General features: G+C 50.1%; 1 protein-coding gene across 2 annotated transcripts in view; it reads left to right on the top strand.

The window, feature by feature from the left end:
- Position 1: 1 nt before the first annotated feature.
- The window catches only part of STX5 (syntaxin 5), a 21,566-nt gene continuing 6,902 nt past the window's right edge, over positions 2 to 14,665 (top strand). The window contains exons 1-10 of one of the 2 annotated variants that reach the window (XM_077759674.1): positions 2 to 129; positions 826 to 1,069; positions 2,087 to 2,157; positions 2,322 to 2,377; positions 2,497 to 2,567; positions 7,933 to 8,049; positions 8,128 to 8,184; positions 8,355 to 8,436; positions 9,123 to 9,229; positions 9,398 to 9,519. In XM_077759674.1, coding sequence (XP_077615800.1) covers positions 845 to 1,069; positions 2,087 to 2,157; positions 2,322 to 2,377; positions 2,497 to 2,567; positions 7,933 to 8,049; positions 8,128 to 8,184; positions 8,355 to 8,436; positions 9,123 to 9,229; positions 9,398 to 9,519 — 908 coding nt within the window. In that variant the 5' untranslated portion in view covers positions 2 to 129; positions 826 to 844. Of the gene's footprint in view, positions 130 to 394; positions 1,070 to 2,086; positions 2,158 to 2,321; positions 2,378 to 2,496; positions 2,568 to 7,932; positions 8,050 to 8,127; positions 8,185 to 8,354; positions 8,437 to 9,122; positions 9,230 to 9,397; positions 9,520 to 14,665 lie in introns of those variants that run through there. The other variant, XM_077759675.1, reaches the window with a different exon arrangement.

Here is a 14,665-nt window from a genome sequence, read left to right as displayed (position 1 = left end):
GGTTACGTGTGGGTGACGTGGCGGCTCCTAGGCTTTGGTCGGGTTTCGGCGGCTTCAGCGCTTGGGGAGGAGGCGGTGACCACCCGGGAGACTGTGGCAGTGGTGGCGGCGGCAGGCGGCAGGGAGGAGGTAGGACTCGCTCTAGAAGGGGTCTGGCCACCGTGTCCGCTCTGGGCAGCGGCTTTCCGGGGGCGGCTACGGGAGGGGGGAAGGGAACCTGGGGCGAGCGGGCAAGTCCTGCCAGCCCGGCTCGGAGTGAGGGAATACTTCGTCATCCAATCAGGAAAGCTCCTGTTGAGAAAGACGTCGGCATTAGCTAATCGGTGGTCGCAGTCCTCCAGAAGGCGGGATTTAGGCCGGGGTGGGACTTCCTGTTTCAAATAAACACCTAGGGATTTTTCCCCCTTCCGCCCACCGAAGTGTGTCCCCCCTCAGGAGGCCCGTCACCGTTTCTCCCTGAGGACTCGAAGGGATCCGCGGATATGAGAGGGCCCGGTTAGGGCCTGGGGCAGTTGCACAGCCCAGACTGGAGCCTCGGGGCCACGGGACGTGCCTCTGGCCCTGTCTCTGTTTGAAGGCCCCCGGCCCGCGCTCTGGTCTGGCCGCCAGAGCCAAGTTGGAAGGAGTCTGAGGAGGGGGAACCGATTGGGCCGGAGAACGGGGGCCCAGCCCGCCGTGGGCCGGCCCCAAGATCTGCGGGTGACTTTGGGCGCGAAAGTCCGTGCCAGGTCCAGAAGGGACCCGAGGATTTGCTGGTTGGGACGGGGAGGAGGATTTATGGGGAAGGAGGCTGCCTGGGGAATGACACTCTCCCCTCCACAACAGTCCGAGGTTATGCGACTCAATGATCCCGCGGAAACGCTACGGGTCTAAGAACACGGATCAGGGTGTCTACCTGGGTCTCTCAAAGACACAGGTCCTGTCCCCTGCAACTGCTGGCAGTAGCAGCAGCGACATCGCCCCTCTGCCCCCCCCAGTGGCCCTGGTCCCTCCCCCTCCCAACACCATGTCTTGCCGTGATCGGACCCAGGAGTTTCTGTCTGCCTGCAAGTCCCTGCAGAGCCGCCAGGTAAGGACCCGGAGTGGGAAAGGCAAGAGTGAGCTTTACTGAAATCTGGGAGAGGCTGTGCTCCCTCACTGCTGATTGACATAATATGGGGGGTGACATGATGGAGAGCTGACCGGGTTTGGAGGGGGCTGGAGGGTCTACTAAGCAACAGAGAATGGGGTGGCCAGCTGTCTAGAGGCAAGGACCTAGAATTTGTGTGTGTGTGTGTGTGTGTGTGTGTGTGTGAACCCCCCTGGAGGGTAGGGTTGCTACTCTGCAAGAAATAGCTCAGGTGAGAGGTGTCTGCAGTATATTTGGTTTGGATAAGGAACACGTTCTAGAAAGAGCCTTAAGCTGCGAGACGGACACTTTGAATTCTGGTTCCGGAATGGTCCTTTACCGCAAGTTTGCTCTGTGACCACAGAAAGTTGGGCCAGAAAGTCTGGTTGGGCCTCAGTTTTTATATCTGTAAAATGAAAGAAGTTTTCTTGATAAGCAACTTTTATCGAAATTACGTTGCAGTGCTTTCCTAGAAATTGGATTCCCTTGTTTCAGTCCAGACTTTCTGAATCAAAGTGGGCCCTGATTGACTGTAATTTTAAAGGCTTTTACTGCTTTTCTGCATGATCACCAAGAACTTTCCAGTTACCCTCTTTGATTTCCCGACTGGAGAAATAGAATGTTAATCGCTCCTGTCACTTATTTAGTGCTTATGGCATACCAGGTATCTGACTAAAGTACTTCATAGCCCTTATGCTGTTTAATACCAGCAGCAACTTCATTTTATACTAGAGGAAATAGATGTTCAGAAGGGTTTATGTCACTTGCCCCAGCCCCCCCAGCTAGTAAGTGGTAGAGTCAAGATTTGAACCTGAGTCTACCTGTGCTCAAATCTGAGCCCTAAATGACAACTGCTAATACAATTACAGTGTCCGGTAGAGGTGCTAGAGAGAATTTAGCGGACACCTGAGGAAGAGTGAAAGCTGGACATGGGGAGGAGGGGGAACTAAAGCGTCACCTCTTGATGTTGCTTTTCAGAATGGAATCCAGACAAACAAGCCGGCTCTGCGCGCTGTCCGGCAGCGCAGTGAATTTACCCTCATGGCCAAGTAAGTTGAGAGAAGTTACGTGGTGGGACGATGCGGTGTCTGGGGAGATGTGCTTGCATTCGGTGGCCTTGGCTGTGAGGGAGGGCTGTGCTGGTTGTGCTGGAGCTGGTGGGGGAATAGGTCCTGCCCTTTCCCATCGCGCCCTCACTAATGCCCGTTTACAGGCGCATTGGGAAAGACCTCAGCAACACGTTTGCCAAGCTGGAGAAGCTGACCATCTGTGAGTGTTCTTGGGGGGTCCTTTCAGAGTTGGGGCAGTGAACCAAAGAGCTCTGAGAAACTGCAGCCCCTGAGCCTTGTCTTTGACCTCACCCATCCTGACCTCGTTTGTCTCTGCAGTGGCAAAGCGCAAGTCCCTCTTCGATGACAAAGCAGTGGAAATCGAAGAGCTCACTTACATCATCAAACAGGTGAGCTCCTAGTGATCTGATGCCAGTGAATCACTTTCATTGTTTCCCCTTGTCTTGGAGGTCCAGAGGAAGTTTCTGGAGCCGGCCCCAAAGACCTTGCTCATCCGTTGAGCCAGTGGACACTCTTTGGTCATCTGCTGTGTACGAAGCCCTGCTGGGCACTTGCTTCACCAACCTGAGGCAAGAATTCCCACCCTGGGGGCTTCTTGCCTGTCGGGGACATCCAGTCCCATAAACGTGTACTTCAAATGAATAGATGGCAAGTGATACAGAAAAGACCTTCAAAAGGATGAGTTGAGACAGTCTGAGGCCACTGGGAGAAACGTTATAGACGGGGGTGAAATCTAAACTGGTTTCAAGGCTTGTGTAGAGGCAGTGGGAGAACATTCCAGACAGAGGATACAGTGTGTGCAGAGGCATGGCTTGTACGAGAAAGTTCAAGTCTTTTTTTTGCTCAGCTGATATTTGCTCAGGGAGGCCTGCCCTGACCATGCTGCTTATGTGCTCCTGTGCCCCAAACTGTGCTTTTTGTGATACTTGATACTTTCTAACATTCTGTATTGTTTACTTAAGGTTTATTGTTTCTGTTCCCTCTCATCTACCTCATCCCACCTGCCCCCCCACCAAAGAAGAGAAAAGAAAGTGCCACAAGAGCAGTGATTTTTTTTCTTCCTATTTTTTCATCTTGCTCATAGATGCATCCCACATGCTTTTTTTTTCACTTTCATTTTCCTGTTATTTTTCCTCTCACCTCTTTTTTTTTTTTTAACAAATAGTTTATTGTCAAATTGGTTTCCACGTAACACCCAGTGCTCATCCCCAAAAGTGCCCTCCTCCATGCCCATCCCTCCCTCCCCCACCACATCTATCAGTCCTCACTTTTTGTCAGCATTCAAGAGTCTCTCATGGTTTGCTTCTCTCCCTTTCCCCCACCATTTCCCCCCTTCTTCTCCCCCTTGTTCCTCCGTCAAGTTCCTCCTAATCCTCCTATACGTGCAAACATATGATATTTGTCCTTCTCTGCCTGACTTATTTTGCTCAGCATAACACCCTCAAGGTCCATCCATGTTGCTACACATGGCCAGATTTCATTGTTTCTCATTGCCATGTAGTATTCCATGGTATCGATAAACCACATCTTCTTGATCCATTCGTCCGTTGATGGACACTTAGGCTCTTTCCATGTTTTAGCTATTGTGGAGAGTGCTGCTATGAACCCCATGTGCTTTTTTTTGTTAAACTTTTTTTTAATGTTTTATTTCTGAGAGAGAGAGAGAGACAGAGTGAGCAGGGGAGGGTCAGAGAAAGAGGGAGACACAATCCGAAACAGGCTCTGGGCTCTGAGCTAGCTGTCAGCACAGAACCCGACACGGGGCTCGAACCCATGAACCGTGAGGTCATGACCTGAGCTGAAGTCGGACGCTCAACTGACTGAGCCACCCAGGCACCCCCCACATGCTTATAATAGCATCTGGCATAGAGGAGGTCTTCCATATTTGTTGATTGAGCAATTAGCAGGAGATGAGGCCGGGAAGGTAGTTCGGTGGCTGGTTGTAAAGATCACTGTGGGCCTTGCAAAGGAGTATGGAATCACTACATGCCATAGGCTGCAAAGACAATAAGAATCTGGGTTCTAAATCTGCTTGACGGACCCCAGTACAGTACAGTCGTAATTCCTTCCTTTCCCAGCGCAATGTCACGAGAATAAAATGTGAAATCAAATGACCGCGGGGGAAAAAGCCAGCCTGGAGCATGGATGGGCAGAGAGGCCGGGGAGGAGGCCGGTGCCGCTGTCCAGTGCAAAGGTGACTACGGCAGAGGCCAGGGCAGACATGTTCAAGAGGGGCCGTGCAGGGTAGAAGAGGGAGGGTGCCGTGAACTATGCTATTGCGTGGGCTTTGAGGAACCACAGCCTGGATTCAGACAGTCCATCACTTATGGGGTAACCTTGGGTGAGCCAGCTAACTACTCAGAGCTTTGGTGCCCTCGGAAATAAAAGTGGGATCATCATAGCACCTACCTCATAGGGTGGATGTGAGGATTCAGTTGTTTGTTTCTGGAGTCACCCACATTATTTGAGTGAGTTTTAGCTGCCTGGTTTGGGGGATTCCCCAGGGAACAAGACAGATGTACCTTCCCTTGAAGATTTCCTATCTGAAACTAGGCAAGTAGAATTTGTCAAGCAATTTCAGGATAGTGAACCCCATTAAAGACATAAGGGAAGCAGTTCCTCAGGGTAGGGGCCTACTTTAAATGGGGTGATAAAAGATTGCCTGGGTGGCTCAGTTGGATGAGCATTTGACTCTTGATTTCAGCTTTGGTCATGATCCCAGGGTCGAGGGATCGAGCCCCATGTCGGGCTCTGTGCTGAGCTTGGAGCCTACTTAAGATCCTCTCTGTCTTGGGGCGCCTGGGTGGCTTAGTCGGTTAAGCGTCCGACTTTCGCTTAGGTCATGATCTCGCGGTTCGTGGGTTCAGGCTCCGCGTCGGGCTCTGTGCTGACTGCCAGCTCAGAGCCTGGAGCCTGTTTCAGAGTCTGTGTCTCCCTCTCTCTCTGACCCTCCCCTGCTCACGCTGTCTCTCTCTCTCTCTCCTAGAAATAAATAAAAATATTAAAAAAAAAAAAAAATCCTCTCTTTCTTGGGGCGCCTGGGTGGCTCAGTCAGTTGAGTGTCCGATTTTGGCTCAGGTCAGGATCTCACAGTTCTCAGGTTTGAGCCCCAGATCCAGCTCTTTGCTGTCAGCATGGAGCCTGCTTTGGATCCTCTGTCTTCTCTCTCTGCCCCTCCTCAACTCTCTCAAAATAAGTAATCTTTTTTTTTTTTTAAATCTTTTTAACGTTTATTCATTTTTGAGAAACAGAGCACAAGTGGGGGAAGAACAGAGAGGAGCAGAGAGAGAGGGAGACACAGAATCAGAAGCAGACTCCAGGCTCCCAGCTGTCAGCACAGAGCCCGACGCGGGGCTCAAACCCACAAACTGAGAGATCATGACCTGAGCTGAAGTCGGACGCCCAACCGACTGAGCCACCCAGGCACCCCCCTCCCTGTTTTTGTTTTTAAGATCCTCTTTGTCTTCCTCTGCTTCTTTCCCCTGGTCACACACACTCTCTCTCTAAAATAAAATTTAAAAGAAAAAAAAACAGGATATGAGAATGACATTGAGGCCTGAATGGTAAAGGAAAAGCCAGTATTCCACAGAATTGGTGGGAGCACTTTCCAGAAAGTGGGAAGAGCAAAGGGAAAGGCCCTGGAGGGTGGGCTACCTTACTGCATCTGATAAACACGAAAGAGGCCAGTATGAGGAGCAGGTGAGGAGGAGACCAGGAGTTTATGAGGTTGGGGGGAAATGGGCGGGCCTGGCCACACAGCCTGTGTATAAGCCACGCAGAGAACGTGATTTGTGTTCTAACTTCAGTGGAAGCTCTTGGAAGATTTTCAGCAGAGGGAGGACGCGCTCCGTTTCTGGTTCAGAAGCTCACCGTGGTTGCTGTGCAGAGAGTGGACTATGGTGGGCAGGCTTTAAGGGGAAGGTCATTTAGGAGGCTCTTGGCGATCGCCGAGAGAGCAAAGGTGATGGTGTGGTCTGGAGTAGGGTTAGAAAAATTGCTGAGTGGCCCGATTCGGAGCATCTGTTGGAATCGGCCGGTTTCTCTGTAGGCTCCGTCTAGGCTCCATCTGGGTTAAGGGAAAGGAGAGGAATTGAGGACGGTTCTCGAGCGTTTGGTCTGGGCAGCTGGTGACTGCTGGTGCCTTCTACCAAAAGGAAAAGGAAGGAGAAGGGGGAACAGGTTTCGGTGGAACGGTAGGGGGGATTAGGCGTTCTCTTCCGTGTTGAGTGTAAGGACAGAGAGAAAGTTGTAAGCTGCTTAGCGTGCTGGGTCTCACACAATAAACGGATACGAGGTGCCGAGTGCCTGGTAAGTGATCAGCAGAGTGCGTTTGCGTGGCGGCACATAGATGGTTTAAGGAGGCATGAATGTGTGATGTAGAAGCTTCTGGCTTGGGCACTTCAGTGGGAAGCGGTGCCATTTTCTGAGCTAGAACTCTGAGGGAGGAGATTTTATGGGGAGGAAACCTGGAATGCAGTTTTGGACACGGGGCTCTAAGGAGGCTGCATCAGCGCCACAGGGACAGCCAGGCAGCAGTGGAAATCGTCCATGGGTCTCAGGAATGGTTGCCTCACAGGGGGGACACCTGGGCGACTCAGTCGTTCAAGCGTCTCACTCTCGATTTCCAGCTCAGGTCACAATTGCGAGCTTCATGATTTCAAGCCCCGCGTTGGGGTCTGTGCTGATGGTGCGGAGACTGCTTGGGATTCTCTCTCTCTCTCTCTCTCTCTCTCTCTCTCTCTCTCTCTCTCTCTCTCTCTCTCCAAATAAGTAAACTTAAAGAACGGTTGGACTTGGAATACTAACTAGGGGGCCTGTTGGAGAAATCCTAGAAGTTGCCTAATCCAGTTTGTCTTCCAGCCTATTCCTTGAACTCATGATTCCTGACCTCTTCTCCCTGGGTCCCCCTGGTCCCCTGCGTAAGCTTTCTCTGGCACTCCGTGGCCACCTCCTTCATCTCTCTGATCTCACGTGGCCCTTGGCAACTTGGCAAGCCGGATCAGGGAGCGGAGGTATAGAAGGCCTGGCCGTGCTACTGTACCTCCTTGTGTGTGACTTCGGACAAGTCACAGCTTTCACTCTCTTGCAGTAACAATGTTTTTTAAATGTTTATTTATGTTGAGAGAGAGAGAGAGTGTGTATATGAGTGGGGAAGTGACAGAGACACAGAGAGAGAGAGAGAGACACACAGAGAATTTCAAGCAGGCTCCATGCTCTCAGTGCAGAACCTGACTTGGGGCTTGGTCCCATGAATCGTGAGATCATGACCTAAGCTGAGATCAAGGGTCAGCCCTTAACCAACTGAGCCACCCAGGTGTCCCAGCAATAACAATTTTTGAAAGGAATTCTGTATATAAAAGCATTTTGTTGCTGCTTCTGGCCATCACGGAGACTTGGACTTCCCTTCTGACTACCGCACAGGTGTCTGGGCGGGCAGCGGGCTCTGGGTATGAGATTTGGGCCTTCGAAGCAGTTCTATGGCCGTGTGCCTGGCCTCACAGGGTAGAGTTGGGCTGTGGGGTGAAGGGGGTAACCACGTCATTTATTCACAAATGGAGGAGACCATATTTCGCCTCGTCTGGCTCTCTGTGGGGACTGAGCCAGAGCAAAGTCCTAAGCAGGCCCTTCTGGTTCTGACAAACCCTCGCTCCTGTTCGTAACTTCCGCCCCGCCTTCCAAGCCAGAGCCATCTGTGCGGGAGAGACACTGGCCGAGGACTCCTTCGTTAATCATGTCTCTGTTGGCTCTCCTTAGGACATCAATAGCCTCAACAAACAAATTGCCCAGCTTCAGGATTTTGTGAGGGCCAAGGGCAGCCAGAGCGGCCGGCACCTGCAGACACATTCCAACACCATCGTGGTCTCCCTACAGGTGGGACCTGGGGTCGGTAGAGGCGGAAGGGGGAAAGGTGTTGTCTTCTTCCGCTCATCCCCTCTCCTCTCCTTCTAGTCGAAACTGGCCTCGATGTCCAATGACTTCAAATCCGTTTTAGAAGTGAGGACAGAGGTAAGAAAAATCTGTGGGAGGGGTAGGAGTTTTGGGGTACGGGCCCAAGGGAGAGATGGGGCAGGAACGAGTGGAAGGGTGAGGGTAACAGGCTCACGGGCCGACAGGAGCGTCTAACATGCCTGCTTCCCAGAGGCCTCAGGACCTTTGCATTTCTTCCCCAACCCCAGAACCTGAAGCAGCAGAGGAACCGGCGGGAGCAGTTCTCTCGGGCGCCTGTGTCAGCCCTGCCCCTTGCCCCCAACCACCTGGGTAAGTCCTAGGCGATGATGGGGCGGGCGGTGGGGGGTTGCTGAGGAGCAAGACCCAGTGACTCTGGCTTTGGTGGCGCCCTCTAACCCTGTGACGGCTGCGGTCGGGTAGGAGAACAGACGAGCAAGGGAGATGCTAGGCTTTGTCTCAGAGGTCACACCTGATGGCTGGCGTCCATGACCCACACTTGGTCTGCCCCCTTCTCATGGTCGAGGCCGACCTCAGCCACATGCAGTACAGTGATAGTCTCTAATCTTTTTGTGCGCTTACCTCATTTGCATTCTCTCACTTGAATTTTTTTTTTAACATTTATTTTTGAGAGAGAGAGAGAGAGCACAAGCCAGGGAGGGGCAGAGAGAGAGGGAAACAGGATCTGAAGTGGGCTTTGTGCTGACAGCAGCGAGCCCGATACGGGGCTCGAACTCACAAACTACGAGATCATGACCTGAGCCGAAGTCGGACGCTCAACTGACTGAGCTACCCGGGCACCGCTCTCTCACTTAATTGTCCCCCCCTCCAAGAAAGCAGCTGTTACTGTCCCCCATTTTAGAGTTGAGGAAACCGAGGCTCTGAGAGGTTAAATGGCTTGTTCCCAGGGTCACAAGGCTAGTAAGAGCGAGAGCTGCCATTCACACCAGAGCACGTGGGCCTTGAACCTAAGAAGTGCTTTTCCTTTCTCTCCCCAGGGGGCGGTGCTGTGGTTTTGGGGGCGGAGTCCCGTGCCCCCGGGGACGTGGCCATTGACATGATGGACTCTCGGACCAGCCAGCAGCTGCAGCTCATAGATGAGCAGGTACCTGGGCTCCCAGCTGGGGAAGAGGTGCTCCTCTGTCCTCCCCTGTGGGCCACCCGCAAGAGCTGGAATGTGTCCTGAATGGAATGGCAAGCGGTGACGGTCCTAAAGAGGCAGGCTCTGCCCTGAGGAAGCTCCCAGTGCTCATGCGGGCTCTCTCCTCTGAAGGATTCCTACATCCAGAGCCGGGCAGACACCATGCAGAACATCGAGTCCACGATTGTCGAGCTGGGCTCCATCTTTCAGCAGTTGGCGCACATGGTTAAGGAGCAGGAAGAGACTATTCAGAGGTAAGGCTCCCTCTTTCACCCTAGACAGAAGGACCTTCTCTTCTCATCCTAAAGGCCTGCAGAGATGGCTTGCTGCCCTTTGGGAGAGTAGAGTGAATCCGGCCCACCCGCAGGGCCAAGTTCGTCTGCATCCATCCGTTCAACAAGCGTTTATTGAGCACCTGTTTCATGTTGGGCGCCGTTCTAGATGCTGGGGATGTAGCGACGAGTAGGACAGTAGAGTCTCAGTAGTAATAGGTCTGGAAGTCAATAGGGCAGATGAGGACAGCTGTTCAAAAGAATTGACAAGAAATTTTCAGGTAGTGATAAGGTCTGTAGAGAGAATTACAATGGGGTGACATGTTAAGGTGACTGAGTAGTTACCTATTTTTCTTTTAATGCTTTATTATTGAGACAGAAACAGAGCATGAGTGGGGGAGGGACAGAGAGAGAGAGAGGGAGACACAGGATCCGAAGCAGCTCCAGGCTCTGAGCTGTCAGCACAGAGCCCGATGCAGGGCTTAAACCCATGGACCGTGAGATCATGCCCTGAGCCAAAGTCGGACACTTAACCGACTGAGCCAACCAGGTGCCCTGAGTAGTTACCTATTGATGGACTCAGGGGTCTTCCCTATCTTGGCTGTTGTAAATAACGCTCCAGTGAACCTAGGGGTGCATGTAGCTATTGGAATTAGGGGTTTTTTTCCAGATAAATGCCCAGAAGTAGAATTACTGGATTGCATGATGGTTCTATTTTTAATTTCTTTTTTAAGTTTATTTATTTATTTTGAGAGGAGAGTGGAGAAAGAGAGAGAGAGGGAGGGAGGGAGAGAGAATCCCAAGCAGGCTCTGCAGTATTGGTGCAGAGCGCAATGTGGGGTTTGAACCCACAAATGGTGAGATCATGACCTGAGCTGAAGTTGAGTTGGATGCTTAACCGATGCAGCCACCCAGGCGTCCCTATTTTTTAATTTTCTGAGGAATCTCCATGCTGTTTCCCGCAGTCTCTGCATCAGTTTACATTTCTACCAGCAGTGCATGAGGGTTTCTTTTCTCCACATCCTCGCCAACCCTCGTTCCTTCTTTCTTTTTTTTTTTTTTTAAATCATCCTGACAGGTGTGAAGTGATATATCTTATCGTGGCTTTGGTTTGCATGCTGTTGAGTGATGTTGAGCATCTTTTCCCTATGGGTGGTGGCCATCTGGATGTCTTTTTTGGAAAAATGTCTACTCAGACACTGTGCATTTATTAATTGGATTGTTTATAGATTTTTGGCTGTTGAGTTGTATGAGGTCTTTATATTTTTTGGACATTGGCCCCTTATCAGATGTATGACTTGCAAACTTTTCTCCCTCTTAGTGGAAAAGAACTTTGTTGGTTGTTTTCTTCGTTGTGCAAAAGGTTTGATTGTACTCCCATTTGTTATTTTTGCTTTTGTTGCCCTTGCCTGCAACGTCAGATCCAAAAACATATCGCTAAGTGATGTCAAGGAGTCTACCCCCTATGTTTTCTTCTAGGATTTTTATAGTTTCAGGACTTACATTCAAGTCTTGAATCCATTTTGAGTTTATTTTTGTGTATGGTGGAAGGAAGTGGTCCAGTTTCATTCTTTTGTATGGAGCTGTCCAGTTTTCTTGACGCCATTTATTGAAGTGATTGTCTGACCCTTACCCATTGTAGAGTCTTATCTCATTTGTTGTAGATAATTTATATGGTGTTTTTTTTTTAATTTTTAACGTTTATTTATCATTGAAAGACAGAGACAGAGCATGATCATGGGAGGAACAGAGAGAGGGGGAGACACAGAATTGGAAGTAGGCTCCAGGCTCTGAGCTGGCTGTCAGCACAGAGCCCGATGCGGGGCTCGAACCCACAAACCGTGAGATCATGACCTGAGCCGAAGATGGACGCTTAACCAGCTGAGCCCCCCAGGCGCCCCTCTTTCCTGTTTTCTTACGTGGCTGCTCTAGGGGTTACATCATCAGCTTTCACAGCCTCTTTCATGTGAAATGGAAGAACTCTGCGACCCTGTCATCCAGGCTTCATGCTGTTGCACCTACATACGTACAGAATCCCATAGTCCAGTATTACGCTTCCTGTTTTACAGAAATTAAGAGGGAAAAAATTGTCTTTCAAATTTACTTCTCTGTTTACCATTTCCAGTGCTCTCCATTTCTTCCCAGATGTCCAGTTTCCATCTGGTATCACTTCCCTTGAACCTGAAGAACTTTCTGTAGCATTTGCATAGTGCAGATCGGCTGACGACATGTTGTTTTACTTTCCTTTTCTCTGAAAATTTCTTTATTTCACTTTGTTCTCTTTTTCTCTCTCTCTTTTTTTTTTTTTTCTGAGAGAGAGCATGAGCAGGGGAAGGGCAGAGAGAGAGAGAGAGAGAGACGCAGGATCCAAAGCAGGCTCCAAGCTCTGAGCTGTCAGCACAGAGCCCAACCCAGGGCTCAAACTCCCAAAGGGTGAGATCATGACCTGAGCCAAAGTCGATGTTCAACCGACTGAGCCACCCAGGTGCTCCTCTTTCTCTCTCTTTTTCTTCAAAGTTTATTTATTTTGAGAGAGAGAGCATGCATGCAGGGGAGAGGCAGAGAGAGAAGGAAAGAGAGAGAATCCTAAGCAGGCTCCACACTGCCAGCACAGAGCCCAGTGCAGGCTGGAACTCACCAACTGTAAGATCATGACCTGAGCTGAAACCAAGAGTCAGATGCTTAGCCTACTGAGCCAACCAGGCATCCCCTCTCTTTCTCTCTCTCTCTTATTATTTTTTATATTTATTTTTTAAATTATTANTATTTCTGAGAGAGAGAGACAGCGTGAGCAGGGAAGGGTCAGAGAGAGAAGGAGTTACAGAATCTGAAGCAGTCTCCAGGCTCTGAACTAGCTGTCAGCACAGAGCCCGACGCGGGGCTTGAACCCACGAACTGTGTGATCGTGACCTTAGCCAAAGTTGGACGCCTAACCGACTGAGCCACCCAGGCGCCCCAAGTCTCTTTCTTTTTAAAATTTATTTATTTTTAGAGAGAGTGAGAGAGCGAGACAGTGTGTGGGGAGTGGAGGGACAGAGAAAGAGAGGGAGAGAGAGAATCCCAAGCAGGCTCTGAACAATTGGTGTAGAGCCCGATGCTGGGCTGGAACTCAAACCATGAGATCATGACCTGAGCTGAAGTTGGACGCTTAATCAACTGAGTGACCCAGGCGTCTCTCGTTTTTGTTTTTTTTTCCTTAAATGTGTATTTATTTGAAAGAGAGCATAGCAGCACGTGTGCACACAGGAGCGGGGGAAGGGCTGAGAGAGGGAGAGGGAGAATCCCAAGCAGGCTCCACACGGTCAGTGAAGAGCTGTCACGGGGTTCGATTCCACAAACCATCGGCTCATGACCTGAGCCGAAAAGTCAGGACACTTAACAGATTGAGCCACCCTGGCGCCTGTTTTGTGTTTTTAAAGTTAGGCTCTATGCCCAGTGTGGGGCCTGAACTCACAAGGGTTCAAGACTCGCAGGTTCCACTGACTGTCCCACACTCGTTCTAGAAGGATGTTTCCCCTGGTTATGGAATTCTGGATTTATGGTTTTACTCTTTAAGCACATCAGATCTATCACTCTACTGTCATTTGATCTGTTTCATTCTCAATGAGAAGGAAGTGGTAACGTTCACTGTTTATGTGATGTCTTTTTCTTGGCTCCTTTTCAGTTGTTGTCTTTTGGTTGTTTTGTTGTGTTTTGTCATTGCTTTTTACCAGTTGACCAGCATGTGTCCAGATGTCACTTCCTTTGAATTTCTCTTTCTTGGGGTTTGCCGAGCCTCTCGAATCTGTACATTTATGCCTTTCACAAAGTTTAGGAACTCTCTGGCCATTATTTGCTCAGACCACGCCCAGTTCCTCAGACTGTTTCAGCCTCCTCAGCTCAGTACAGGGGAGGCCAGTGGCGGGGAGAGGGGCAGAAGGAGATGTGGGAGGTGGTGGAATCCACACGTGCTCACGTGCCTGCCCACTTGCTCTTAGGCCTTTTAGCAACACGCAGTCTTGGTTGCTCTTTAATCCCACACAGCGCCTAGCAGAGCGCTTTCACCCTGGGTTATAGGTCAAGTGAGGCTCGGTGAACACCTTTTATTTGTAGAAAGCACAGTTCCCTGTACTGATCTGATCCATTAAGCAGCCTCACATATTTGATTGGGTGAAGAAAATAGGTCCCTGGCCTCACACGTGGAGATTCAGATTCCATAGAGGTGAGTGGAGTGGACCTCCAGGAATCACCCATTTTATAGAAGCTCGAAGGGTTCCGATGAGCATCCCAGTTTGAGAACCACTAGTTAACAGGATGTTTTATTCAACAACTATGGTACCAGCCATTTATAAGGTGCCGTGAGTACAGCTGTCTTGGTCTTGGGATCAAGAGACTTCAAAAGACTGACACTTACCTGGCTCAACTGGTACCTCGGGAACTCCTCACTGGGTCGTTCCACAAACACTGTAGTTCCGCAGGCTGTGATGTACTTTGAATATTAGAATATTCCTATAGGTTCAGTGAGACAGAATTATAAAAGATATTTGGTTTTTTTTGTCCATTGCATATGTGTTTGTTTTATTTATTTATTTTTTTATGTTTTATTTATTTCTGAGAAAGACAGTGTGAGCAGGGGAGGGTCAGAGAGAGAGGGAGACACAGAATCCAAAGCAGACTCAAGGCTCTGAGCTGTCAGCACAGAGCCCGACGCAGGGCTTGAACCCACGAACCGTGAGATCATGCCCTGAGCTGAAGTCGGACACTTAACCGACTGAGCCACCCAGGCACTCCATCGCGTATGTGTTTTAAATAGTTAACATGATAGCATGCATGCAGTCTTTAACCTCTAGTCTTCCTTGAAACATTGTCGTAAGTATCTTTCAGCGTTAGTATTCGTTTGGCCATTGGTTGAGCAAACACCTGTTGTCGCAGCCGTGAGCTAGTCCTGCTGGGTCTGGGGATGGGTCGGTGAAAGACAGTTCTGGTCCTCATGGAGCTGTGTCTACTCGGAGAGTGACATGCTGACAGTTACGGCTTAGCATGGGAAGTACAGGAAGAGGAGATAAGGGAACTCAGACTAGGTACCTCTTCTAGAAGTAGAAAATACCAAGCTAAGTCTTGAGGAGGAATGCCAGCCAAAGACGGGGAA

This window comes from Crocuta crocuta, unplaced genomic scaffold (genome assembly GCF_008692635.1).
Source record: "Crocuta crocuta isolate KB4526 unplaced genomic scaffold, BGI_CrCroc_1.0 scaffold53, whole genome shotgun sequence".
Taxonomy (NCBI): domain Eukaryota; kingdom Metazoa; phylum Chordata; class Mammalia; order Carnivora; family Hyaenidae; genus Crocuta; species Crocuta crocuta.
The sequence above is the reverse complement of the archived record's forward strand: the minus strand, read 5'-3'. Positions and strand labels throughout refer to the sequence as shown.